Source organism: Aspergillus steynii, assembly GCF_002849105.1.
Source record: "Aspergillus steynii IBT 23096 chromosome Unknown P170scaffold_2, whole genome shotgun sequence".
In the NCBI taxonomy this organism is placed as follows: domain Eukaryota; kingdom Fungi; phylum Ascomycota; class Eurotiomycetes; order Eurotiales; family Aspergillaceae; genus Aspergillus; species Aspergillus steynii.
The window spans coordinates 3,467,440-3,492,543 of record NW_020194399.1 but is presented as its reverse complement, the minus strand read 5'-3'; the positions used below and the strand labels follow the sequence as shown (position 1 = coordinate 3,492,543).

The following is a 25,104-nucleotide window of genomic DNA, read 5'->3' as shown; positions in this document are numbered from 1 at the left end:
TCACTACCATTAGTCCCCCGTAAGTGGACAAAATCTCCGCCGGGGAAACTAAATCAATACCACCGGGCTTTGGCAGTTAGTCTGGGTTGGCAGTACTTCGTAAAGCTCCTTCAGGCATGGATCGCACCTATATATTAAGCCTGTCGGCAAAAGTGTTACTGTGAAACTTCCGTTGCCTGGTGCAGAGAATCCTTCACGCGTGCCATCATGTTGACCCTGCGAGCGTTAACCTGGCTTCTCCCCCTTGTCAGCCATGAGGTCTCGGCCTTGAGCTCGCAAACAGTCTCCAAGGAGCTTGGGCCCGATCTGTCCAAGTCGGCCTCCATCACCGGTGGAGACTCTCCCAAATATCCCCGCTGGAGCAAATATTCGCCTCCCACTCCCGGTGTCATTGTGAATGCAGCCAGCGAGGAGGATGTCGCCACGACAGTACGTTCCAATGCCCTGTTGTGCGTGTCACCATTTGCTAATTGGTATCATCTAAACAGGTCAAATACTGCACTTCCAACAATATCCCGTTCCTGACCCAGAATGGAGGGCATGGCTGGGCGAAATGGGACTTCGGAGAGGAGGGAATCGTCGTCAACATCAAGGATCTGAACTCGATCGCATTCAACGACAACAAGACGCAAGTCACCATCGGCGGCGGCGTGGCCATCGAGGAAGTCGTCGCCGTCGCCTCCAAGCAAGACGTGCTCGTCCCCACCGGCAATTGCCCCTGTGTCGGCACGATGGGCGCCGTTCTCGGCGGAGGATACGGCAACCTGCTGGGTCTGCACGGACTGGGCGTTGACAACGTCCTCTCGCTCAACGTCGTTCTGGCCGACGGAAGCCTGCAGACCGTCACCCCCGACGACGAGGATCTCTTCTGGGCGCTGCGCGGTGCCGGTCCGAACTTCGGCATCGTCACCTCCGCCACCTTGAAGTCGTTCCCCGCCTCGTCCGCAGACCAGACCGCGTGGTTTGGCCAACTCATCTACACCGAGGATAAGCTGGAGGAGGTCATCAACACGCTCAACGACATTACCCTGGAGCCCAGGATGAACGCGTTCCTCTACTACATGGCCTCCAGCGGCACGCCGTCGGTCGTCATCACGCCCTTCTACCACGGCACCGAGGAGGAGGGACGAGCGGCCTTCAAGCCCTTCCTTGACATCGGGCCCACCGACGACACCATGGCCGAGCTGCAGTACGCCCACTGGACGGACGCGTCGCAGGACTTCTGCACGAAGGGCGGCTACAAGCCGTCGTTCACGGCGGGGCTCGCTCAGATGGACGCCGGCACCTGGAGAGAGGTCTGGGACGAGTGGACCTCGTGGCTGTCGCATAACAACACCAGCAACAGTCTGGTCATGGTGGAGGCGTACTCGCTCAAGGAGGCGCGTAAGCTGTCGCAGTCGTCGTCTTCCTTCGCCTGGAGAAACAAGGTCAACTTCAACGCTGTCGTCATCCCGTGGTACTACGATGCCGGCCTGGAGTCGGAGGCGTTGGCGTTCGGAACCAAGCTTCGCGAGCTGTGGCGCAAGACGGATGGGCTGGATGCTCCGGCGGCGTATATTAACTTCGCGCACGGAGACGAGAGCTCGGCGGAGATCTATGGCGAGAATGTCGACCGGCTGAAGAGCATCAAGGCCACGGTGGACCCGGAGAACGTGTTCAGCTACTGGTTTGACCTGTAGATGTACCATCGTCGCTCGGTGTTGTATGTATGTTATATAGAGATGAATCAAACCCCTGATATGCTGGCACAGCAGCCAGTCTATGTATATCAATCGAAAACAGCCTCTATAGTCTTGGAAGTCAGGACAGACATCTACCACAACACAACGCCCTTCGGACCGTGAACGCGGCCGCGCTGATCATCCTTATCCCCTCTGGCGACTGCCGCGATAAACTCCGCGCCCTGATACGGCTCCATGGCGCCCATTTTCCTGAACCCTTCCGAATCGTCGCCGATTTCTGTCGCGCAGAACCCAGGATCCGCACCCAGAACCTTGACATCAGACAGCTTCATATGGTACTGCACCATGACCATATTCAGCGCCGCCTTGGTGATCCGATACTCGGACGCCGAGGTGCCACCGTGCGGCGACTCCGGGTCCAAATTATGCTGCAGCGACCCCATCGAGGAGCTCACAAACACCAGCCTTGGATCCTTCGACTTCCGCAGCACCGGCAGCAACGCCTCGGTCAAGCTCACGGCGCCGACGACGTTGGTGGCCAGCGAGTCCCGCAGCGTGTCCCGCGCAGGCAGCCGGTCGAGGAAGTAGACGCCGGCATTGTTGACGAGGATGTCGATGCGGTCGTATTTAGACTCGATGAGGGCCTTTGCGGCGTCGACGGATCGGTCGTCCGCGACGTCCAGCTCGATCGTCGACACGGTGCCCTTGTTCCCGGGGAGGGATTGCAGGGTGGCGGCGGCTTGGTTGGCCCGCGAGAGATCCCGGCTGCTGATGATGATGTGGTAGTTGTCGGACAGCAGCAGGTTCTTGGCTGTTTCGTAGCCGAGACCCTGGTTTGCGCCTGCGATGCAAGTCAGCCTCAGCCTTGTTGGTGGCGATCTTAGCCTTGGTCTTGGGCGGATTGGATGTGTGAGGCTGGACGGCTTTTTTCGTTTCTTTTCTGTTCTTTCCTTCCTTTTTTTCCCCTCTTATCTTTGTATCTTTTTTGTGTGTCTTCAATTTCAATTAGAGAGAGAGAGGAAGAACCACGTACCAGAAATGAAGACAATTGTTGGAGACGCCATTGCTACCAATTGAAATTAAACCCGGACTCTGAATTGAGGTTGTGGCTTGAGAAAAGCTCACTGAGTGGATGCCGTATACTTAAGGCCGCCCACGTAAGCCAACTGCTGCGGGGCAACTCTTCTTCGTCCCACCAACACTGCAATGTGGTCTGACCAGCAGACAAACCAACGTCCCCTGCATTATTAATCATTGCTCCGTCTATAAAGTATGTGAGGCTGCGTTTCACGCCGTAGGTCCGAAGAGGATCGACCGGGATCTTCTTCGAAGTACCTCGCTGCGTTCGACCTGAGTCCGGGATCTAGATCGACTGCTATACTTGGATTGTCACGATCGCATTCTTTGGTTTTCACCAAGCTCAATCTGAGAAGATTTTGATCAACCAGCCGCTGAACATACGGCTGGATCGACCATGGCGTCGACAGATGCAGACTACATTATCGCAGGAGGAGGGCTGACCGGGTGCGTGGTCGCATCACGTCTCAAGAAACACAACCCAGCTCTCAAAGTCCTCATCCTTGAGGCAGGAATTGACCCCTCATGCAACCCGAACACCGAATCATTCCCGGGACTTTTCTCCCTCCTTGGCTCGGAACTGGACTGGACGTATCCAACCACACCTCAAGAAAACACCGACGGCCGATCTCACTCGGTCCATGCCGGAAAGGCCCTGGGAGGAGGCAGCGTGATCAACTTCGGTGGCTGGACCCGTGGAGATGCGGCCGACTACGATCAATGGGCTAGAATGGTGGGAGATCAGCGGTGGAGCTACGAAGGACTGCTGCCGTTCTTTCGCCGGTCCGAGACGTTTTTCGACGCGAAGGCAGATCCCAAACAGCATGGGTTTGATGGGCCGATCAGCATAACTGCGGTGTCTGCGAGTGACGAGAAGAGGAAGTATCCGCTTCGAGAGCCGATCAAGGATGCATTTGCGGAAATCGGGGTGCCGTTCAATCCGGATGGCTGCTCTGGTAACTTGGCAGGGATCTCTGAGTTCTTGGAGACCTGGAAGGATGGAAAGCGCCAAGCGGCTCATCAAGCGTACAGTCTCGAAGGTGTGGAGGTCATCACTGAGGCCGTCGTTCATCGGGTGGAGTTTGCGGAAAGCGATCCCAGTGGAAAGAAGATCGCTTCGGCGGTTCTTCTCGCGGATGGGCGCCGATTTACAGCGCGCAAAGAGGTTATCCTGGCCACCGGTACGCTGCGTACTCCCCAGATCTTGATGCTCTCAGGAGTTGGACCCGCCGAAACGCTGTCTAAACATGGCATTCCGACTGTAATCGATGTGCCCGAAGTTGGCAAGGGCCTGACAGACCATTTTTCGCTATTTCAGCTTTTCAAACTACGGAACCCGGAGCGTGGTCTTGCGCTAGGAAGTCCGCTTCTATCAGACCCAGCGTTTATGAAAGGCTTCCCCGCAGACTGGACTATTAATCAGGATGTTCCAGCGCGTATCCTCGAGGAAGCGGTGCGCAAGGACGATGCCAAATTTAGTTCGACAACCGACGCCTCTCTTCTGGCCCCTGGTCGGCCTCTGGTCGAGACATTGATTGTTTATGCCCCTGCCGGCGTCCCCGACGTGCCCATGGATGGCAGCTTCATTGTGAGCTCCGTGATGTTGCTGGGGTCAACGTCCCGAGGAACCGTTAGCGTCAGCTCGTCATCCCCCACGGACAATCCTGTGGTGAATTCCAATTACTTTGACACGGAGGCCGATCGTGTTACTCTTGTTCACGGGGTTCGCCGCACTTTACAAGCGTTGCTGGGTACAACCGCACTGAAAGATTACATCGAGGCCGAGGTACCCCCGCCCGGAATGCCTGCTCTATCACCGCGATCCTCCGATGCCGAGTTAGAGGCCCGTATCAGGGCCGCTGGCGTTGCTCACTATCATCCTTCGGGCACAACTGCCATGGGCAAGGTTGTGGATCCAGACCTCCGTGTTTACGGCGTCGGAGATCTTCGGATTGTCGATGCCAGCATCTTTCCGGTGAGCATCGGCGGTCACCCGCAGGCGACCCTGTACGCAGTTGCAGAACAAGCGGCAGAGATCATCCTTCAAGACCGGCTGTAGACTAACTCAGAAACTGAAGAGAAATACAGTATGGCAGCCTATTTGTCGTGTAATTTAATTAATAAATCATGTCTTAGATTGAAACATCTGCTTCCAGCGTCCTGGCTCTCCATACCTACCTCAGTATTACCAGAATTTACCGGTCTGCTGCATGGATATGGGTCATTCCAGCTTATTTGACTCGACACAGTCTCGTGCATATCTCCGAGAAAGAGAATAGCATACAAGGTCCATTTATAAATGAACGCTAATGCACCCCCAATCCTTCAATCAACAAGGGGTGTCAACACAACAGGCTAGAAAGCAGCCATGGGCTCGTAAATTGCAAGTTACCGACATACGGAGTACGATCTAAAATCTCACGCCCCCTCCCCCTGCAGTATTCGGAATACAATTTCCCTGGCTATGGGTACAGCTGCGGTTACATGGCGCCATTTGACCCTTTTAACCATCCGGACCGCTTCCGCCAAGGGCCCACTCGCCGTCTTAGTGCGCTGGAGACCGGCCAGTTCCGTGATATACTCGATGGGGTAATTTGAGTGCTTGAGCAATCGGCCGGAGCGGAATGCAGACAGCACGTGGGTCCGTGGCGTTTGTATTGTGGAGTGAAGAGGAATATGCGTGGAGACGAGGGACAGGCTGGCAGGACCGGCGCAGATAGGACTCAGTGCTCGCGACGGATTTCTGCGGATCTGTTGAGGAATGCGCAATCTCTGGCCTATGCTCTTGTGTGTGGATGAATGGAACAGTCGGGTATGCTTGTCCTGCGGTAGACCATTCGCTCCGTGCTGATCGCTTCCCAGGTCTGGAGAATGGTTTGCTCAAACGATATACGGAATAATGGCCAAATATTGCATACGGTTATGCAGGCATTTCGCGACATGATTATGGGATTGGTTGGACAACATATTCGCGCCATCCGGCCATGCCGACTTTCCGAAACCGTGCATAAAACCATATCTTGGTCGGGGTATTCTACTTCGCTTAGAGAAAGTTTCTGTATAGGGACTCCACTCTTCTGAAGAAGGCCCCCAACCTTTGATTAAAACGCCCTACGTGGTATACATTGCATCCACACGAGAACAATCAATAATCCCACTTTATCACTGTGCGCTTCTCATGCAACTATACTGATCACATGTTCTTTTAGCGCATCGATTTTCGTCGGCTTGAGCTTGAGGGAGGGATTTTCATCTGCACGATGATGTGTATGCAAATCCCTGCTCGTTCAGATCTCTTCTCAAAATGGTCCTCACAATGAGATCTTCGCTTGGAAGCAATTCCTTGAAGTTTGCGCGCTCAATTGCTCGCTCTCCCCGCTTCCATGTCTCTCCGGCTCCTCGATTCCAAAGAAACCTCAGCGCAGGAGTGTCTCGTCTCCAACCCGACTCCAAAGAGGACGACTCGACCAATGTGTGGAAGCTAACGCAAGAGGACCAGGCGCGGTACTGGCAAGGGTACCTCTCCACGCGGCCCAAATACAACGAATCCTTCTACGACCTCATCTACCAATACCATGCCGCCCAGTCCAAGAACCCCTCGTTTGACGTCGCCCACGACGTCGGCGCCGGACCAGGGCAGGTGGCGGAGAAGCTGGCGCTGAAGTTCCAGCACGTCGTCGTGAGCGACAACAACGCCAACCACGTCGACTATGCCCGCTACGCCCTCTCGAAGACCGACGTCCCCGCCTCGCGGTTCTCCTACGACGTCGCGCTGGGCGAGGAGCTCGAAGCCAAGTACCCGCCTGCGTCAGCGGACCTGATCGTCTGCGCGCTGATGTTCCCACTCATGGACACGGCGACGGCCCTGCGCAGCTTCCGCACCGTCCTAAACCAAAACGGCACCCTGGCCATCTGGTTCTACGGGCGGGCACACTTCTCGGAACCCGAGTACGCCGCCTCCTGCCAGCCCGTCCTCGACGCCATCATCAACCACCACTTCGGCGGTGTCATCAAGGGCGGCGGGCCCGAGCACACCGCGGGGTGGAAGCGCGCCGCGGACGGCATCGCCAGCTGGCTCGACTACATCCCCTTCGCGGAGGAGGAGTGGAAGTCCGTGCAGCGACACAAGTGGAACACGGAGTGGACGCAGCTGGGCTTTTTCGGGCAAGACGCGTGCAACTTCCCCGTGGAACCGACCAGCCAGGTCAAGGACGGCGAGACGGTTATTGAACGGCAGGACCGTGATCTCTGGCGGAAGGATTGGAATCTGGCGCAGCTGCGTCAGTTCGTGCAGCATATCTTCCCGTTCAATGGGACCGATGAGGACCCTGTGAAGCCGCTGTGGGCGGAGTTGGAGAAGAGGATGGGTGGTGCGCAGGCTCAACGGTCGTTCTCGTGGCCTGTGGTTCTGGTTTTGGCGTCGAAGAAGTAAGCGGGTTGGCATGCTATAATGGGGTTCTTTTGACGTTATATAGCGAATTCTAAGAATGAACGATTACGCCACTTGATATTCTTTCTTTCAGAATCAACCAATCAATTAATCAAAAGCCCATCACCCTGATGGAGCCTATCTGTTGGAAGAGCCGGCTGTGAAGATCTGTTCGACACAATGGGATTCGTCTGGTTCTATTCGTCCCCTTCTCATTCCCAACGTACGGTCAATCGGAAAGAAGCACTCAGAGCCTCGAGGTACTGTTCCAACATTATCTGACAGCCAATCCCACCCTGGATCGATGGTGGGAGTCATTCGCTTCATCCCTTGTCTCGACAATAGAAATCGGAGACGCCTTATCGTCTGATGCTCGGCATCGATGTTCGGAAACCGTAGAATCTAGCCGATGAATACTTCACGGGGCTTCCGCCGAACGAACGAATTGACTACTTATAAAGATGTTGACCAACACTTCTCATGCCGAGTCGATGCTGAAGAAGCTTTACGATATGCACGGCTGAGGATGAAGTACCATCATGATAGACGACGCACGCACGCGGCTCCCAGAGCTAGAGAATGGTGATCAAGTCTTGCTTAAACTCGACAGGACCTTCGCTGCTTCATCCAAGAAGCAGAATCTAGTTGGCGGTATGTCATGCTGAAGATAGGCAGATAGTTAGTGGTCGTTGATACGGATATGTCTCTGATTCTAGAATCGCTAGGGCTTCGTATTCCAGAATGTTGGTTTCATTTCTGGGGAAGCGCCATAATTTCAGCTTTGGGAATCTGGGAAGGAGTTCACCTGGTCATTTGATATAGCCGTACTATACTAGTTTAAGTCAGATTGAGTCTACTATGTTGTCCGTGAGTTTGGGGTGATACTTTTCCAAGGCATGGCTTAAGTTCCTATATAACTTGAACACTTACTGTACTTGAAAAAGAAGCACTAATCGACAGGAATAAGTAAACATCATAAAATTAAACGAAAATGAAATACTGGAGACTAGGAGCTTGGGAAATGGACTCTGTGTACTTCACGCGCAGCTAGAATAGAAAGCTGGCCATGCTTCATTCATGTAAAACACCTGATATTGTTACTTCCACTGTATTTAAATGTGAGCAATGCCAATTTTTCTGCGAGATGACAAGAAGTTATTAGCCTGCCAATTCTGATCTAAGCGAGTTTCGTGTAATTTGCTCTACACTTGTAGAAAATATCCAGGCAAGAATCCATCTTCATCAGGCATAGGTGTCTTCCAACACTGTGTATGTGGCTACGACGAAAATATCATTTGGCACTTCTAACTACGGGAATCAAGACATTGCAAAGTGGCTTCTGAGATATAACAACACTTGCCATAGATTCAAGATTCAGGCACGGAGAAAGCGACTGTTTCTAAGTCTTAAATGCATACAAATTCACAACCTTTCTTTCTTTACCGATACATCAATATGAAGGCGTTTATGGCTGGCGTCCTTAAAAAATGGCCACAAACACAACTACTCTTAGGGCCTATCGCTATCTGTGAGACAAGTGACTAGGATCTATTAGGCAGCCATGTTTTCCGGCATAGATCTGAGCGCATGAAAAGCTCCGGACTGACATCATACGCCACTTGATCAGGCTATGCCCAAGTGAATACCGCCGACACTGGGAATTACATCTTTTTTGCATCAAAACAACGCAGTCCAACTGAAGATAATTTTGGCACTCAGTATATTCAGCGAGCGTTGAGATCATGGCATGCCGAAAGACAGTTATCGCTACGCCACTCCGACAGATCGACCTGCCAAAAGATGGCGACTTTTGGGCGTGGTATCGCGAGACTTTGGAAAAAGCAGATATGATAGACCCAAGTCTGGCGGCAGAGGGTCACTTTGTTCTTAGGGTTTGTCCCGGCGTTTTCTCCCCATCATTCTCTCCCTTCCACGCCTCTCATAATTTCCCTGACTAACTCTTTTTCGCTTGGATGAAATTTCATAGCCAGCATTATGCGTCATCTGGGAGAGAGTCCAAGCATCTCTCTACAAGCAGCTGCAGCTCATGGGCGTCCAGAACTGTGTTTTCCCCATCTTGACACCGAAAATCACGGATACGAGCGATGAATACAATGAACATCATACACGGAATCTAGTGGCAGATCAGCTTACCACTTCATCCATCATCTACTCGCATTTTACAAGGTGGATTCAAACTCGCCTGGACCTCCCGCTTCGTCTCAACCAGTGGAAGTTGGTGACCTGCGATGTATCGCACCCTGAGCCGCTCTTCCGATCCCGGGAAATTCTCATGCAGGAAGCACACACGGCACATTTGACAGAGCTAGATGCCAGTGGAGAACAAAAGCAGGTTCTTGACATGTATGCTGATCTGTACGAAGGGCTTTTGGCTGTTCCAGTTGTCAAAGGTTACCGTGCTTATATCAACAGCAGTCATACCTCCTCTGCCCTTGATGGTGCTGATGTCCATGAGTCTACTATGATTGCGTATGTGCCAGCATTAGACCAATGTGTCGATGGAGGATCATGTCGTGCCTTAGGACAGAGCGTCAGCAGGAAATACAGAATCATAGCATCTGATCGGACCGTTAATCCCAATGAGGATGCTAGTTCTGGGGTGCACGTATGGCAGAATTCATGGTGTTTCTCGAACCGCGCCCTCGGCATCATGCTGGCAATCCATGGCGACGACGAAGGAATTGTCGTTCCACCTCGTGTTGCTGAGAATCAAGTTATCCTCATACCAAGTGGAAGCCCACACAGGGAACAGGAATGGCAAACCTTATTAGCTGAAATCCAATCAATTGATACAGCACTGTCGGCGCTTGATTTGCGTGCTCACGCGGACCTGAACGGCTCCCTCACATTCGGTTGGAAACTGCGTGAATGGACCATTCGCGGGGCACCTTTGTGCATTATGCTAGGTACGAAGGAACTTTTAGGCCAATACGCCAGAGTATATAGGAGAGACCTTCCAAAGCAGATGCGCAGGTCTGATATTCCGCTGGCTGAACTTCCTGCCACAATTCCCAGACTCCTAGAAGAGATCCAGGGCAATCTCCTCCAGACAGCACGCAGTATCTTCTCGTCGCGCCAGAGGCAAGTGATTAACTGGCATGAGCTCACCCATTACCTCTGCGATAGCAAAGAGATGAGTATGTGCCTTGCCCCTCACTGTCTCACTGAAGGCTGCGCGCGGCAGATCGAAACTTTACTTGCTAGGCCAGACCATGATAGAACAACGGGAAATAGGAACATAACATGTTTGTGCATTCCATGGAGCCAACCTGTCGCAACAGATACCGGGCTTGGTAAATGTATCAATAGTTGTTGTGCATCAGGTGCTAAAAAGTGGGCAATGTTTGGCCCCAGGTTTGAATGAACTACGAAGAGAAACACTGGATTTGCCATTAAGATATCTTCAATTTCTACTCGTTGCATTAACGACCAGCTGTTTTTATCTTGCATCTCAGATATTTACTTATTATCGTTAGTACTTGTGTCACCAGTATGAACCAATACACACCATAGCGTTCTAAGCTTTATTATAAGATAAAAAAATTTAATTGTCAGATTATCGGTGTAGAAGATATGGTATGTTACCAATCTCCTTCCCCTGGTGAGCAACATCTACTCCGGAGTATATCTTATCTAACGCCCTCAATTTAATATAGGAACTAACGATCTCAATCCATCAAACCTGGAGTTGACCCGCTGCAATTCGCTTGACGAGCCAATGATGCATGACGCGCACTCAACTCCACTTCCAATGAATCTAGAACCCTGAATGGCGGGACGTCATGCGGTGGAGTTCATTCAGGAAAGTCAAGGGCGAAATCACAATGACCAGTCGCGCCAGGCCAAATTGCGATGGCAAATGAAGCTGCTGGCGATCTACCACAGGGGATATCTTTTGACTATGGAAAGGATGCGGCAGTCTCGCGTTTATTATTGAGACCGTTTCATCCGAAATCGCACGCTCGGTTGGCCGACGATCCCTCGCTTGAAACGGGATGCTAGCTTGACTCCTTGAACTGTGGATATGTCAAACACGGAACAGAAAGTCTGGAAGTCAACCAAGGAAGAGAACCGGACGGCTTCCTGAGGTGGGGTTCCCTCCTGTAATATGTCGGATTCGCGAAACCATCTATTCTTAATCCCCCCTGATCGCAGATCCGGTCCGGTCTGGCCTCCGCCGGCGATGTAAGCTCGTGACGCAACCGTGTTACTCTATATGCAAAGACGATATTTAACGGGCGCGAGAGACACCGAGAGGGGATTTTGTCAGTTTTTCAGTCCGATTTCAATCGCAATCTTGGAGAGAGATCTCGTGACGGCGCGTACCCCGTAAAGGAGCTCGAGCAGTGGACTAAAAATCGCCTATCGGCAGAGTCAGGCTTGGCCAAGAGTGGGACAGTCTTGTTCCATTATCGCAGAGCGGGAGAGGGCGAATCAGAGGAGAAGCCGGAGTGGAACGGACGACCCCGTATGCTTAAAACTGCAAGAGAAATTAAGCAGCTAATCCATCATCGGGGTAGTGTCGGGGCTCAGCCACCACGGAAGAAGCAGGGTGATACGAAGGGTTGAGGAGAGGGGGAGTCCTTTCAGGGAGAGAGGATTGAAGAAATATGAGAAGAACAGAAGATAAAAAAAGAAGAAAGAAAAGTGTCCACCGTAGAAGACAGAGTAGGAGAAGAGAAGGAAGGGGAGAAACGCACAGTGGCAACGTCGACACCTCAGGCCACGCCCCCTGCTGACTTCGACCGCGACCTTCCAATCAACTCCGCCATTCTTCGCTCTGGCTTCCATTCGTTCCCTTATCCTTTCATTCCTTCTTTCCTTGCATTCATTCGTTATTCCTACTGCAGTCCCCTCCTTTAGCCCGCTTGCCCTGCCTTTCTGTAAAACTTGCTGCCTGCATCCGAGTGTTGGTTCTTGATTCCTCGCTGGTCGCTGCTCTGGATCTTCTCTCCCTCCCCTCCCTAGGCAGCCTTCCATAGTTCTCTGTGAGACTTGGCTCCGTTTTCACAAGGGAATTCGACAAGGAAGCCTCCAAGAACGAAAGCAATGCTCCAACCAATGCGTTGAACCCCCGAGATTCTGTCGACTGCGTGTGTCGCTGTCATTGGAGTCCGGAGCCATCTGCTTCTTTATCTCCCCCGATTGTTCCCCCTACCTGCTCTCTAGCGTCGGCGACGCTTTTCTTTCACCATGTTGCTTAAACCCGCGACCCCCCTTACAATTCTGCTCCTAATCGCTTTTGTTCTGCTCGTTCTGTCGGTCATCTCCACGCCTATCGTCAAAGGAATTCCCTTGGCAACCTTCGAAAATGTCGACTACGGAGTCTTTGGTTATTGCAAGAAAGACCAATGTACCGATATCCATGTTGGCTACAACAACGGTTGGTTCCTCTCGCGATCCCCGATCGGGTGTTCAAGTTGGTAGCTAAGTGATTTCCCACCAGATGACCTCAGCAGCGCCGGCACCGATGACGACTATTACCTCCCGTCGAGTACGCGCCGATCGCTTTCTTCGATCCTGATCGTGCACCCAGTCGCCGCCCTTCTCACGCTTATCTGCCTCTGCATGGCTGTGGCAGCTCACTTCCACAGCCCGTCCCACTCGCCGCGATACCTTCTTGCGCTCTTGATCCTTCTGCTCCCGACCCTTCTTGTCACCCTGCTCGCTTTTCTGGTGGATATACTGCTTTTTGTTCCGCATCTCGGATGGGGCGGTTGGATTGTGCTCGGTGCGACCATCATTCTCGTCACCTGTGGGGTCGTCACATGCGCAATGCGCCGGACCCTTGTTAGCCGTAAAGCACGGAAGAAGCGTATCGCGGAGAATGCTGAGATGAGCGGCGAGAACTTCTACAATCGCCAAAATGCGACGGCCCCGAATCCCGCCATGAACCCGCCTCCCCCGCCTCTTAGTGAAGAGACAAAGGAACCCTTCGTCACCGGATCTCCTCCGGGCTCGGAAACAGGCCCGACATTTGCGACTTTCCGCACCACTACGCGCGAAAGCGACGACGATCGCACGCCTCTCAATTCGCGAACACCTCTTAGCGATGCTCCCATGCCACCAGACAACCTCCCGTCTGCTCCGACTCCAGCTCCGATGCCAGCTCCGATGCGGGATGATCGAGCTGCTTACAACGTCCCACGCGATGAATACGGAAACCCGCTTCCCCCAGCTGGCCCCGGACCGAGAATGCGACCCCCTCCGAACGATCCACGCTTGCGCAACCAATATTCAGACGGTAGCATGGGCTCACGAAGAGGCGCACCTCCCCCGGGTGTAGGCCCACGTGGTCGAGGCGGCTACCCTCCTCGGGGAGGATACGGTCGCGGTGGACCTTATGGAGGACCCCGAGGACCCCCGCCGAATGGCAGAGGCGGCCCGATGGGCCCGATGCGAGGTGCTCCCCCTGGCATGATGGGTCGTGGAGGATGGCGTGGCCCACCGCAATTTGTCTACGGTCCTGGTCCTGGTCCTGGTCCACGAGGAATGCCCGCGCCTGAAGAGGATGAGTACGAGTACGGAGGTCATTCTCCTGGAGGTTCCATGCGTCGCCCATCCCCCGGACCGATTGGGATGGCCATGTCGCCGGACTCGGGAGCACCCATTGGCCAGGCCATCGAAATGACACCACAGCCGAGACGACTGGGATCTGCAGACCCGGAGCATCAGGAGGCAGTGCTTGACTCGCAGCAACCACATGCTTTGTCTGCTGATGGGTATCCAGAGCCAGTTAGCCCCTCCAGCCTTTATAGTCGAACAGCGTAAGTATTCTGTGATCTGATATCGTCGTCCCTTTCCGCTGACATTCTTCAGATCATACATTCCGGCGCGCAACGGCTGGGGTGCCCCGGAGCCACGCACCGGGCCCTCCCCTTCACCCGTCCATGCCTACGGAGCAGCTCGACGGCCATCACCACACATTCGATCCGGATCAGCCGATTACTTTGAAGACGCCGATCCTCGTTTTGCTAATCGTAATGAGTCTGCAGTGGGCAACCGTGGGTTGCCCACTGCTCTGACACCGGGTAATACTGGTGAGCCGAAACCAACTGAGGAGGAAATGGTTGAAGGCCCTAGCTCACCTACTACTAGCGATATAAGCCATTTCACGTCCATTTCTGAGCGACCTATCAACCCACGCTGGCGTCCGCCACCACTCCCTGCGCAGCAAAAGCAAAACGTTCTGCTCGAGAACAACCCCGACTTTGATCTGCGGGCTGGCATGGGACGGGGCGGTGGTGGAGTTGCGGGTGGCGTTGGAGGTCGCATGCCATTGATGCCGATCCCTCGAGAGACTACGAGATACCCTATGCCCTGAACATAATGCCCATGGTGTACTGTGCTTTTCTTTCTACCGTTGTGATTAGAGGTCACATCTCTGGACTTCCAACTCGAGAAAACGGAGTTTTTGGAGTTCAAACTGTTATGGTGGCATTTTCTTTTTCTCTGGGCATGTCCCGGATTTTCACTTCTCATTCTCCTTTGTTCAAATCTGCATCACACCCAAAGCATTTGCGATTATAATTCGCACTTATGTTAGGCAGTCTGGTAATGTCTGGAATGGATGATACCTTGTACAGAGTCTTTGTATGGACAGTCGGAGATTATTATCCTCCGGCTCGACATTTTCAACCTTTTTTCTTGTCTCTTATTCATTCTTTTCCTTCCTTTCTTTCCGTTGTCGGTCTCTGGACAGGTCCATGGACGGAGTTTACCGTTTACTTCCAATATTTAACCGTCTCTCATTGCAGTGCGATGAATATTATTCTTTTTGTACTTGATTAAGTCTGTCTGAACTTATCCTATCATTATCTATCGATCTTACCAAGAATGCGTTTGATATCTTCATTTCAAATTCAAGGAATCAACCCGATAACTGCAGAAACATCTTGCGATCTAGACGCAATATCCTAGATCAATGGCATACTCGTCTCTTTAACCCCATCTTAAGCGAAGCACAATCAATTGCAAAACAAAAACCATTGGGTATTTATCTAACCTAAACCAAGTAAAAACCGTGACAGAAAGACCAAAAACAGAAAGATATACACCCCCACCATCATCTGCAATTACACGGCACCATCCACCACACATAAAAGACTCAATAATATCACTGATACCTCATCTTCGAATGTCCCTCCAGCTCATTCACCTGCCGACTATTACTCAACTCCGCCATCATATCGTCCCCCGGCAACTCGACCCACGATTTCTGCGACCCGAGCTTAGTCGTCTCCATGTACGGTGACTGCGTATGACCCAGAGGCGACGCCGCATCACCATAGTGCCCCATCGACTGCTGCGGCGTTTGTCCGCCATGATGGAGAGAAGGCGGGTATTGAGCCGTAGCTGCGAAGCTGTTGTTTCCGCCGGGGGAGGCGTACATGTCCTGTGGTGGTTGAGAGGGGGGATTGCTTGGACTGGAGCTGGGACTGTTTCCGCGTCGAGCCCGTCGTCCGAGATAGAAGAATCCAGCGCCGAGGATGCTCAGTCCCGCTACCACGGCGATCACGATGCCGGCGATGGCACCGCCGGAAATAGCAGCGCCGTTGGACTCTGGGGAGGTTGACGCTGACGCCGAGGCAGACGACGCCGCAGTCCCTGTGGGAGTCGAAGTCGAAGTGGAAGTCGCCTCCGCCGTCGATGCAGACGAAGTCGAACTCGCCTCCGCAGTAGAAGTAGCCACTAAGGCCGTCGACTTCGGCCCCGACCCATCGCCGTAATCGACCAGATACGAGCGCAGGTTCTGGCTCGCCTTCTTCCGCCAGACATCGGGGGTGGTGTAGCCGGCGTATTCACCGGTGCAGTTCTCGGTGGCCCAGATGTAGAAGTTGTAGTTGTCGGATTCCGGGTGGAAGTCGAAGCGCTGGCCCTCTGCTTGGTCGATGTTCGTGCAGGGGAGCGGGTCGTGGCTGTTTTTGAGGAAGCTGGCTGAGGAGGCGTTTCGCCAGGTGAAGGTCCAGGCTGAGGTACTGGTTGTTTGGAGGAGAAGAAGGGGGAGGAGGAGGGGTTTCATTATAGTGGTTTTGGATGGGGTTGAGGGTTAGAATGTGTTGAGGAGGAGATGTGGGTTCTTCCTGTATATGTACGTCGACTCGAATTACTTTCTGTCAGGTGGACTAGCGGGTTGATTGACACATTGGACCCTTGGATTGTGACTAACAGTCGTATTCCCACTCAGGAAGGGAGTGGTGAGACGATCTCTGGAAAGTTAGGACCGGTCGTGTTGGGACGAGGATTGATGCCCTGTCAGGAGAGGATTGGCGGTTGATTGCTGCAGAGCTGAGATTGGGTCCCACATCGTCGGGACAGGATCAGTGAGATCTAGCCTTGTATTCTGGCGTGTGGATAGATTGGATTTTCTTGGGTGAGGTTGATGCTTTAACGGGTTCGCTATAGCCATGTTGGCCTTAGGGCTTCTGCCGGTTCTATACAAGCATCCCACCCCATAGTCAAGAAGTGACAGTTCTTCCACGGAGTACAGCAAAGCCATCGAGAATCTCACAACCCAATCAATGATAAATTTATTTACTCCTCCCTGACCCCTAAGCTAAGCCAAACGGGGTCCCTGCAGACTCGCCAAGGCCCATGATTGGCCCCATCGCCAAAGAAATACGAGGTGATGCTACAACGATCTTCTGCCAGCATGCAATCACGTTGCGCCGGTGGAGACTTATGGCCCGCGGCGATCGACATCGTCCCTGGAAGAATTATTTCCGATGGGACTTTTGCCTGCTGATTTTGTGGTGACCTGCGCTATGGTGGACGCTGTGTTCGTTGTGTACGATCGGACGTAGGGGTTGAAATTGATGTTAAAGAGGTTTATTTATTTAGGCCTAGGTTGGTCGTCATGACGGTGATATTCTTTTCTGGTAGAAAGTTTTAAAGTAGAGTGGATTACCCAAGGTGGGTAGCATCCAGTAAAGCCCTATCGCTTGCAGTGCGTGAAAGACTTCCTATATGAAGTGAATGATCGGAAGGAAGGACGATTAACTCAGTTAAGTATCGCCATTTATCCTTCATTCCTTTTCGCCTTTTGAATTTCCTTCTCTCTCCTCATATCTTCTTCTTCCATCATCCCTACTCTTTGACCATGTCAAATCAGATCTTATTTGGGGTGTTGCGCCTTCCAAAAGCATCATGGCATTGCAGCTTATACTCGCTTTTTGAGTCACTGCAGAGCTTTATTTAGCTCTTTGTGGGAGCAAAGTGGAAGCATTCCTCAGCATATTACCCCAGACCGATGGCCAGATCGAAGCAGTCACTCAGCATATCATCATCATGTTGAGATGGTTACTGGACCTTGCACCAGCTTTTACAACGGAGATATAGACATGTGCTCAATAGGCGATTGGCATGGCCCACGAGCCAGAGGTCCAAACATTCTCTAGATTGCCGGATGGAGGCTGCAAGCGACTTCCCTCTCCAATTGACCGCGGCTCCCTTTTTCAACAGTCTCCATGATTCAAAAGGTGATTCTGCGCTGGTCCTCAATGTCCTCCTCGAAAAGAGCTACGCCCAGCATTTGTTCGACCAGTCGGTCGGGGACATATCCACTGAGCTGTGGGATCAGTACGTGGTGGATGGTTTTGTTTTTGGCGACAACTTTGATATACTCCTGCGCATCTTGGCCGTTGCATAATCCGGCGAAGTAACTGCCGTATGCCGCTTGATCCTGAACGAAGCATCGGTGATAGTATTCCTGGAAACAGACAGCGCATCGTCCGGTATAGCTTCAAACCCACCTCCAGGAACGGACCCGGGAGTTGTAGGCCATTCTGTATGCATTGCGGGATACCTGTTTACAAACCTGGATCCGCTGACTGACGGCACTTGTTATTTTGGTACTCATACGACGCCGGGGACATTGTGATTAAGATGGTGAAGCAAGCCAGGGATCCTAAGTCGAATAAAAGCGGCCATCGTTGAACCAACAAAGCCCTGGGAAGCAATGTTGATGGAGACATTGAACGCACAGAACAGATGGATTGAGGAGTGGCGATGCAGATGGAAATACTGAATATGGCTTTAAGATCTTCGTAAAGGTTTATCTGGGACACCAAATAGTAAATGAGAATCTCCTCAGTGTAAAAGTGTCGATATTTTATCTGACCCCCTTCCGTACATGTTTTACAGGTGGAATTAACGCAGCAAGGGCATTCAGCCACGAAGTCTAGACACACTTGCTGCAAACCTGCTCATTTTGCGCGTAGCTCCTTGATGAGAACACTCCTCTCTCTAATCCTGTGCCCATAGAAATAAAAACTAAACGGAATCGCTATGCACACCGTCACAACCACCCCAAGAAGAGTCCCAGCCCAATTCAACCCCAGAGTCTTATACATCGACGGCCCAGCCAACGTAAGCGTCGCTCCCATAACACTGCGCATAACCATATTCCCCGCCAGCGCCGACGCGGAAAAAATGCCATACGAGTGAGCGATATAGTTGCTGGCGTAAACAAACACACAGGCCGTTCCGGCACCGAAGGGAAGCCCGGCAAGTATCGATACGATCCAGTGGACATTGGGGGTGCAGGTCCATGCGAACCAGAGCTGCCCGATAGCCAGTAGAATCGAGCCCACGCATATTATACTCACCATGGCTTCGGGGGCGACTTGCCCCGTGGATGGATCCTTTCGGTGCATGTTGATGACTCAACGACAGAGAGGCTCGCATGCGATCACGACCAAGACGCCGATCCCTATCCCTAGGAACGAGAGACCGCCGATTCCCGGGGACCATCCGCGCTCTTGTTGGAAGGCGATGGGGTAGGCCACGAAACAGAGGTAGAGGATGGAGTAGACGAGCGAGACGTAAATGTCCCAGAAGAGACTGGAGGTTGCACGTTAGCTTGATAATCGTTGATTCTAGAACGAGGCTTGGATAGTTACCAGATTGGCTCGGTCACGATCATGACGAATGGCCGACTGAGACCAGTTTTCAGAAGCGAGGCCAGATCCTGCGCGCCGTCGTAGCGAGTCCACCATTTCTCGGACTGTGTTTCCTTTCGTCTTCGGGCTGCCCGTCGCGATAGAAGCACCGGTGCATATGTCTCCTTGAGAATGACCATTAAGACCACGACGACACCCCCGGCGATAAGCACGATCCAGTTCGTCCATCGCCAGCCCAAATACTGATACACGAAGCCACCTATAATCGGGCCATAGACGGGGCCGTTGGCCGGCCCGATGGACCAAAAGCCGAAAGCCAAGGCACGATGCTCGTCCGACACAATATCCGTGACTGAAGCCGGGGAGTTCCCCAGTAATGCGCTTCCAAAGAATCCAGCGAAGAATCTGCTGATCAGGATGGCTTCGATGTTCGAGGCTAGCGCGCTTGGTAGAATCAGCAGAACGAAGATGACGCTGGTGCCGATATAGACTGGTCGGCGGCCTGTTACTTCGCTCAGAGGAGCCAGGATAATGCTTCCGGATGCCATACCGAGAAGGTAGGTTGTGACGCCGAGAAGACCAACGATTTTGCTGATATGAAACTCTTCCTCTAACCCTGGAATACCGGAGGTGTAGAGGGTGCTGGCTAGGCTGACCACAGTAGCACCGAAGCTCATCGTGAAGACAGTGAGAGCTTTGTACCAGAGCGGCCAGCGACGCGGGTCTTCGGGATCGTCGTTATCCCAGTAGACTTCATATTCTGGAGGGTTTAGAGCGGAGGCTGTTCTGGTGATAGCTGGTTCCGGGGTTTGCGCTATAAAACCCTCGGCAGTAGCGCTGTACACTTGACTTAAGCCAGGATCCTCCGTTCCAGCTCGTTCTGGATCGCAAGGCTCAATTGCACGCATGTTGACGTGGTATTGCAAATTAGAGGGTGGGATTTTTTCTTTCTTGCTTCTATTGTCCCTTCAAGTATGGGAAGCTCGCTTTATACTTGACAATATCATGTGGCGAGCATTCTATAAATTTTTGCCTGAAAATATGGTGAAAATGAGAAAGCCACCAGATTTTAAGGCAGATCTACGCTGTAATTATCTCAATCAATAAGCAATAGGGCAACTAGATTGTTTGTCATCCGCTTCGTTGAAGCTTGAGAGGGATGCCGGTTGACGACCCACTCTATTTGAGATCTGCGTCTTATTAAACAAGTGGGATGAAGCGCGCCACTTGATTGATGGATGGTGGCAAAATATCCACAGTGACCAATATACCATCGGATCCCACTCAATCCGAACATTGACAGTGATTCACTGCCAGTAGCTTCACCAGGAAGTGCTGGGCCGATGAAGCTGGGGTGATGACTAAGTTTGTTCTTGACTTCAACCCCAATCTCAGTCTCTGCAACGTCAAGCAATAAACGACATGAGAGGAATTTCAACGCGCCCTCGCCATCACAATGTCGCCTCGTACATACTCTTGTAGTGTCCCTGGATGTTATGCAACGTATCTCCGCAAAGAGCACTTGAATCGACATAGCGCGCAGAGCCACCAAGATGGCAATCGATTCTCGTGTCCACACTGCTCGAGTACTCTGGCAAGGAGGCACGTTCTACGAATGATCAATCTTTACCTTGGATGGTGAAAGGATAACTGACCATGGATGCGCAGCGATCTCCTACGACGGCACATCAAGGCCTACCATCAAGAATGCGAATTGCCGCAGTTCCGAGCCCAGAAGGCGTGCAGCGCCTGTCGCGCTCGAAAGGAACGCTGCGAAGGAAAGTTCCCGTGCAGCTCATGCGAGAGACGAGGAATCGCTTGTTCCCTTGCTCCTGAGCCAGAGACGCAGAACGCGGTTCGGGTGAATACGCAAGCAGATAGTGTAGATGATGAGTTGCCAGAGTCACCCGCGATGGACGTCGGCTCGACAGATACCACCATGGACACAGAGGACATTGGAGCCACCGCAACCCAGCTTGTCACCCAGGAGTACGTTGATATCTACTTTCGAGATTTCCACCCTCATTGGCCATTCCTCCATCCGAGTACATTTGACGCGTCGAGGGAACCTTCCATTCTGGTTCAATCCGTCGTCATGATCGGGATGTGGATCACTGGTCGCCCGGAAAAGAGGGATGCCGCATTACAACTCCATCGCAAACTGAGTGATGCAGTCCGAATACAAGCGGTAAAGAACTCACTCTAGCATGTAGTTGTTGATTCTATTGCTAATAGCGAGGTCAATATGCGACAGGAGTCCTGGTCTGTGCCTGCTATATCAAGTTCGCAGCAAAACATCCGTGCTCTGTGGCCCATGGCGACCTACCAGAGCATTCTTCTCCAGATCATAATGTCACTGTTTCTTGCCAAAGAAAATAACACAACCGACCTGAGTTTGCGACACCAACTCAGCGCAGACGACTCCTTTCTCCTGATTACTCTAGTCCGCACCTGTCGAGCATTAGGCATGTTCTACTATCCGAACATGGTTGAACAGCACAGCCCGACAGCACCACTGGCAATGATCTGGGTCAATGTGGAAGAGATCAAGCGGTTCGGATTGGCACTCTATAAAGTCTGTCGAATGAGTAGCTTGGCTGTCGCGACGGACACAATCCTAAACCCACGAAAGGAACTGCTGAATTTGGCCGACCTGGACTTTTGTATACCGGATAGCGACCAAGTTTGGGGTGCTCCTGGGCGAGCAGGACCGCCAAATATTGATTTCGCAAGTGAACCGGCGAGAGAACACGGACCACGAGGCGTGGATGTCAAGTGCCGCCAGGGTGCTGTGTGATGTCCAAGTTGATTTCGAATGGATCTAGAAGGCTCGGTATGCGTCGATTCCAGATTATGCAGTTTCCATTACAAATTCAAGAGACGAGGAAAATCGTCAAAGTACAAGTGGGATGCCTGAGAGGGATGCCGGTGGAATTCCTGGCATCAAATCACCAACCTTCATTTCATGCCGGTGGATCCTACAACCATGACTTCATCCAGGTGGGATGGTCCGTCTTTCTAATGAAGCTGCAGAGTTAAACGAACAAAGTCTTTACCTAATCTTCTAGGTTCGCCTCTTACTACATGATGAGACAGAAGCAGGGAAAGATATATAAGCCTCCTGAGAACTCACCTCAGTGACCATTCTATTCATTTTCAAACACTTATTCTCTTGAGTGATTACCAACAAACATCATTCACCATGACTCCTCAATCGAAGTCGACCTTCACCATCACCCATCTCACCACGGCAACCGCCATCCTCAACATTGACGGAATCAACTTTCTGACCGATCCTTATTTCGGCGCCGAGGAAGGCACAGCATACGACGAGACCGCGGAATGGAGTAAAGCAGACCTCTCTCCATTCGGCCTCACCTCCGTCCCACCGCCGCCCCATCTCGTCAACCACAAGGGCTCATCCGTCCGACTCCACGACCTGCCTCCAATTGACGCGGTCCTGCTCAGCCACGAAGACCACCTCGACAACCTCGACCCAGAAGGCCGCAAGCTGCTCGATGGCCGTCGAGTCTTCACCACCATGGACGGCGCCAAGAACCTCTCGCCTCGTCCGGGTGTGGTCGGCCTTCGTCCATGGCAAACCGTCACCTCCGTTATTGGCGACAAGGAGTTCCGCATCACCGGCACCCCCTGCAAGCACTTCCCCGTGGGTGAGGTGACCGGATTCGTCCTCGAAACGGATTCCTTCGGCACGCATGCCGAGTCAGGGAAGCCCAACGCCATCTATTTCTCCGGAGATACCGTCTACATTGACGAGTTGCAGGAGATCGGGAAGCGGTGGCATATCACCGCGTCGCTGTTCAACCTGGGTAATGCGACGTTTACGTTCCCGGTTGGGACTTTTCAGATTACGATGGATGGGAAGCAGGCTGTGAGACTGATGCGGGATATCGGGGCTGAGGTCATGATTCCGATTCATTTCGAGTCGTGGGAGCATTTCAAGGAGGATCGGGAAGGTCTGGAGAAGGTGTTTACTGAGGAGGGTGTTATTGACCAGATTCGATGGACTGAACCGGGTGTTCCGAAGAAGATTTACTGATGGGGACTGAGACATTAAATCCATTTGTGGGTTGAATTGAAGAATTTGCTGGGAGTGTTGCGGATTATTTTTAGAAGGCTATAAATATGACTCGAGAAAAGTTCTTCAGTTTCGGTTTCGTCTCAAGTGAATTTACGAACCAATCGTACGTACAAGTTCATTCTCGCTGGATAGCCAGTTAGAGATAAGGGAAACACAACTAGATTAGCACTTGAAAAGGGCATTTTCTCAAGTAGGGTATGCCATAGACTGATTCAAGACAAAAGTCTGGTAGGAACATCCTCGGTTGCTGGGAAACAAACACTGCATTTTCAATAATCTTATCATGGACAGAATCTAGAATCTAGAAAAAGCCCAGCAACTGCATCAGACCAATCTACACTTTCCATCAATCGATCGGTAGCACAGCCATCTCGTGACCAAAGCGGGACAGTCGCGATGTAAATATCGCCCAGGACAATCCTTCAATCTCATCCCATACAATTCTCACTTTTGGGCCACCCCTCCGGCTCGACCACCCCGCCGGTCTTGCCCAATATTTGAGTCTCCGTTTCAAACACTTGATCCATCGCGTTCCGCACCCCCTTGAAACAAATCGGGATCAGCGCGGGAAGATCGCCAACTTAAATATTTGGCCCGGACCATCCCCAGCTTCACGAACCATCTCATCCAGAATCTCACCACCGCTCTCCCATCTACCAAATACCGCCCATTCACTCCTCATCATGCGAGAATTCTGGAAATCCTCGCCATCCTGGCTAAAGCCCAAATCCTGGCGTCGCAACGACGAATGGCGCCGTCACGACGAAGACCCGCAAGGCGAAGATCACCAGAACCTACTCCCGCCGAAGAAGTCCCGCCGGCAAACCTGGCTGATGGGCGAGGGATTGCGACGCACGAACAGATCCAGACCGAATACGATTGCCACCGAAGCACGCTTCAGCATGTTCGACTTTGGATTCGGCGATGCCGGCCAGACGAGTGTTGTGGGCGATGCGGGCACAGGCGATGGCAGGACCAAGCGCAGCTCATACTTGGAATTCCTGGCCGGCGACTCGTCTCATTCCGCAACGAAGGTGGAGTTCCGCGACCCGTCGAATGTCCGATACAGTTCTTTCTTTGATCATATGGTTTCTTGGGATCGGTTTATGTGATGCGGACAGTAGTTTGGCCGATTCGAGATCGGGAATGGAGAAGGCATATTACTACTACGGCTGCAATAATTACGAAGAGGAGTTATGGAAACGAAAAATATCGACCAAAAAAAGTGAATCATGGCGACGGGATTTGAAATCCAATGTCTCAACACACGTGGAATGGGCGCGAATACCGGGCAGGCCCTTTGTTGTTGTGCTCCTTGCTGGCTCCGCTGGTATGCGGACCACGACGTGTTCCCCGAAACTTTTGCACGACATCCTTGGTCGAAAAATTCAAATTATGACTAGATGACAAATTTAACACACTCCGCAATGCTGGTCATTGCCCTTGTGCTCACAATTCTTGACTATTCTACATTCGCTAGAGAAGCACTTCTGATTCACTCATAGTAAGGTTATGGGAGAAAAGGGTTATGAATGCGATGGTGCATTATTTGAGTAAAACCAGAATCCTCGTCCAACTTCTGGCACACAGACTATTAGGCAATTGGGCCTACAGTGCGAAGAATTCTGGGCTATGCAGGGTCGCGCTAGTCATTGTTACGCTTGATTCTCTCTACCAGGCTAGGCCAGGCTCTGGTATGTACGAGTAAGCCCGGGCAATCCGAGCGGCCAAGATCAAGAATGGCGAATCCAAGTCTAGACAAACGAGGCTTTAACGCCTTTCACGCGTCCTTTTCTACCTCTCATTCCTTTTCTTTCGTGACGCCTGGAGCACCGATCCTGCCACCGCGCGTACATCTGCCGGGGCCCTGTCTGATAGCCCTCCTCTCTGTGC

At 52.2% G+C, this 25,104-nt stretch overlaps 11 protein-coding genes across 11 annotated transcripts; 8 read left to right on the top strand and 3 right to left on the bottom strand.

Annotated features, from left to right (window-relative positions):
• Positions 1-81: 81 nt before the first annotated feature.
• Positions 82-1,679, top strand: P170DRAFT_462494 (FAD-binding oxidoreductase; the record flags this gene model as incomplete). The annotated part of the gene is made up of 2 exons (XM_024852104.1): positions 82-429; positions 489-1,679. Exons 1-2 carry the CDS (start codon positions 208-210, stop codon positions 1,677-1,679), a joined length of 1,413 nt encoding a protein of 470 aa, XP_024707896.1. The 5' UTR covers positions 82-207.
• Positions 1,680-1,732: 53 nt separating this feature from the next.
• On the bottom strand, positions 1,733-2,769 carry P170DRAFT_434308 (NAD(P)-binding protein). The gene is made up of 2 exons (XM_024848686.1): positions 2,716-2,769; positions 1,733-2,523 (listed from the first exon to the last, which is right to left on the bottom strand). Exons 1-2 carry the CDS (start codon positions 2,744-2,746, stop codon positions 1,814-1,816), a joined length of 741 nt encoding a protein of 246 aa, XP_024707895.1. The 5' UTR covers positions 2,747-2,769; the 3' UTR covers positions 1,733-1,813.
• A 135-nt stretch (positions 2,770-2,904) lies between these two features.
• On the top strand, positions 2,905-5,074 carry P170DRAFT_434307 (GMC family oxidoreductase). Its single transcript, XM_024848685.1, has one exon. It carries the CDS (start codon positions 3,157-3,159, stop codon positions 4,816-4,818), a length of 1,662 nt encoding a protein of 553 aa, XP_024707894.1. The 5' UTR covers positions 2,905-3,156; the 3' UTR covers positions 4,819-5,074.
• A 989-nt stretch (positions 5,075-6,063) lies between these two features.
• Positions 6,064-7,191, top strand: P170DRAFT_444545 (class I SAM-dependent methyltransferase; the record flags this gene model as incomplete). The annotated part of the gene is made up of 2 exons (XM_024850640.1): positions 6,064-6,186; positions 6,217-7,191. 2 exons carry the CDS (start codon positions 6,064-6,066, stop codon positions 7,189-7,191), a joined length of 1,098 nt encoding a protein of 365 aa, XP_024707893.1.
• Positions 7,192-8,834: 1,643 nt separating this feature from the next.
• Positions 8,835-10,621, top strand: P170DRAFT_378512 (class II aaRS and biotin synthetase). Its single transcript, XM_024845450.1, has 2 exons — positions 8,835-9,080; positions 9,176-10,621. The coding sequence occupies exons 1-2, from the start codon at positions 8,931-8,933 to the stop codon at positions 10,571-10,573; spliced, it is 1,548 nt and encodes a 515-aa protein (XP_024707892.1). The 5' UTR covers positions 8,835-8,930; the 3' UTR covers positions 10,574-10,621.
• Positions 10,622-12,402: 1,781 nt separating this feature from the next.
• Positions 12,403-14,533, top strand: P170DRAFT_350568 (putative pH signal transduction protein PalI; the record flags this gene model as incomplete). Its single annotated transcript, XM_024843811.1, has 3 exons — positions 12,403-12,592; positions 12,656-13,976; positions 14,029-14,533. 3 exons carry the CDS (start codon positions 12,403-12,405, stop codon positions 14,531-14,533), a joined length of 2,016 nt encoding a protein of 671 aa, XP_024707891.1.
• A 668-nt stretch (positions 14,534-15,201) lies between these two features.
• P170DRAFT_434302 (EGFR-like transmembrane domain-containing protein) lies at positions 15,202-16,583 on the bottom strand. Its single transcript, XM_024848684.1, has one exon. The coding sequence runs from the start codon at positions 16,229-16,231 to the stop codon at positions 15,326-15,328; it is 906 nt and encodes a 301-aa protein (XP_024707890.1). The 5' UTR covers positions 16,232-16,583; the 3' UTR covers positions 15,202-15,325.
• A 1,830-nt stretch (positions 16,584-18,413) lies between these two features.
• On the bottom strand, positions 18,414-20,017 carry P170DRAFT_444542 (MFS transporter; the record flags this gene model as incomplete). Its single annotated transcript, XM_024850639.1, has 3 exons — positions 18,414-18,832; positions 18,878-19,050; positions 19,110-20,017. The coding sequence occupies 3 exons, from the start codon at positions 20,015-20,017 to the stop codon at positions 18,414-18,416; spliced, it is 1,500 nt and encodes a 499-aa protein (XP_024707889.1).
• A 548-nt stretch (positions 20,018-20,565) lies between these two features.
• P170DRAFT_453911 (Zn(II)2Cys6 transcription factor) lies at positions 20,566-21,934 on the top strand (the record flags this gene model as incomplete). The annotated part of the gene is made up of 4 exons (XM_024851398.1): positions 20,566-20,711; positions 20,778-21,297; positions 21,364-21,799; positions 21,843-21,934. 4 exons carry the CDS (start codon positions 20,566-20,568, stop codon positions 21,932-21,934), a joined length of 1,194 nt encoding a protein of 397 aa, XP_024707888.1.
• A 307-nt stretch (positions 21,935-22,241) lies between these two features.
• P170DRAFT_402889 (MBL fold metallo-hydrolase) lies at positions 22,242-23,169 on the top strand (the record flags this gene model as incomplete). Its single annotated transcript, XM_024846454.1, has 1 exon — positions 22,242-23,169. The coding sequence occupies exon 1, from the start codon at positions 22,312-22,314 to the stop codon at positions 23,167-23,169; it is 858 nt and encodes a 285-aa protein (XP_024707887.1). The 5' UTR covers positions 22,242-22,311.
• A 485-nt stretch (positions 23,170-23,654) lies between these two features.
• P170DRAFT_434301 (uncharacterized protein) lies at positions 23,655-24,609 on the top strand. Its single transcript, XM_024848683.1, has one exon. The coding sequence runs from the start codon at positions 23,895-23,897 to the stop codon at positions 24,321-24,323; it is 429 nt and encodes a 142-aa protein (XP_024707886.1). The 5' UTR covers positions 23,655-23,894; the 3' UTR covers positions 24,324-24,609.
• Positions 24,610-25,104: the final 495 nt, after the last annotated feature.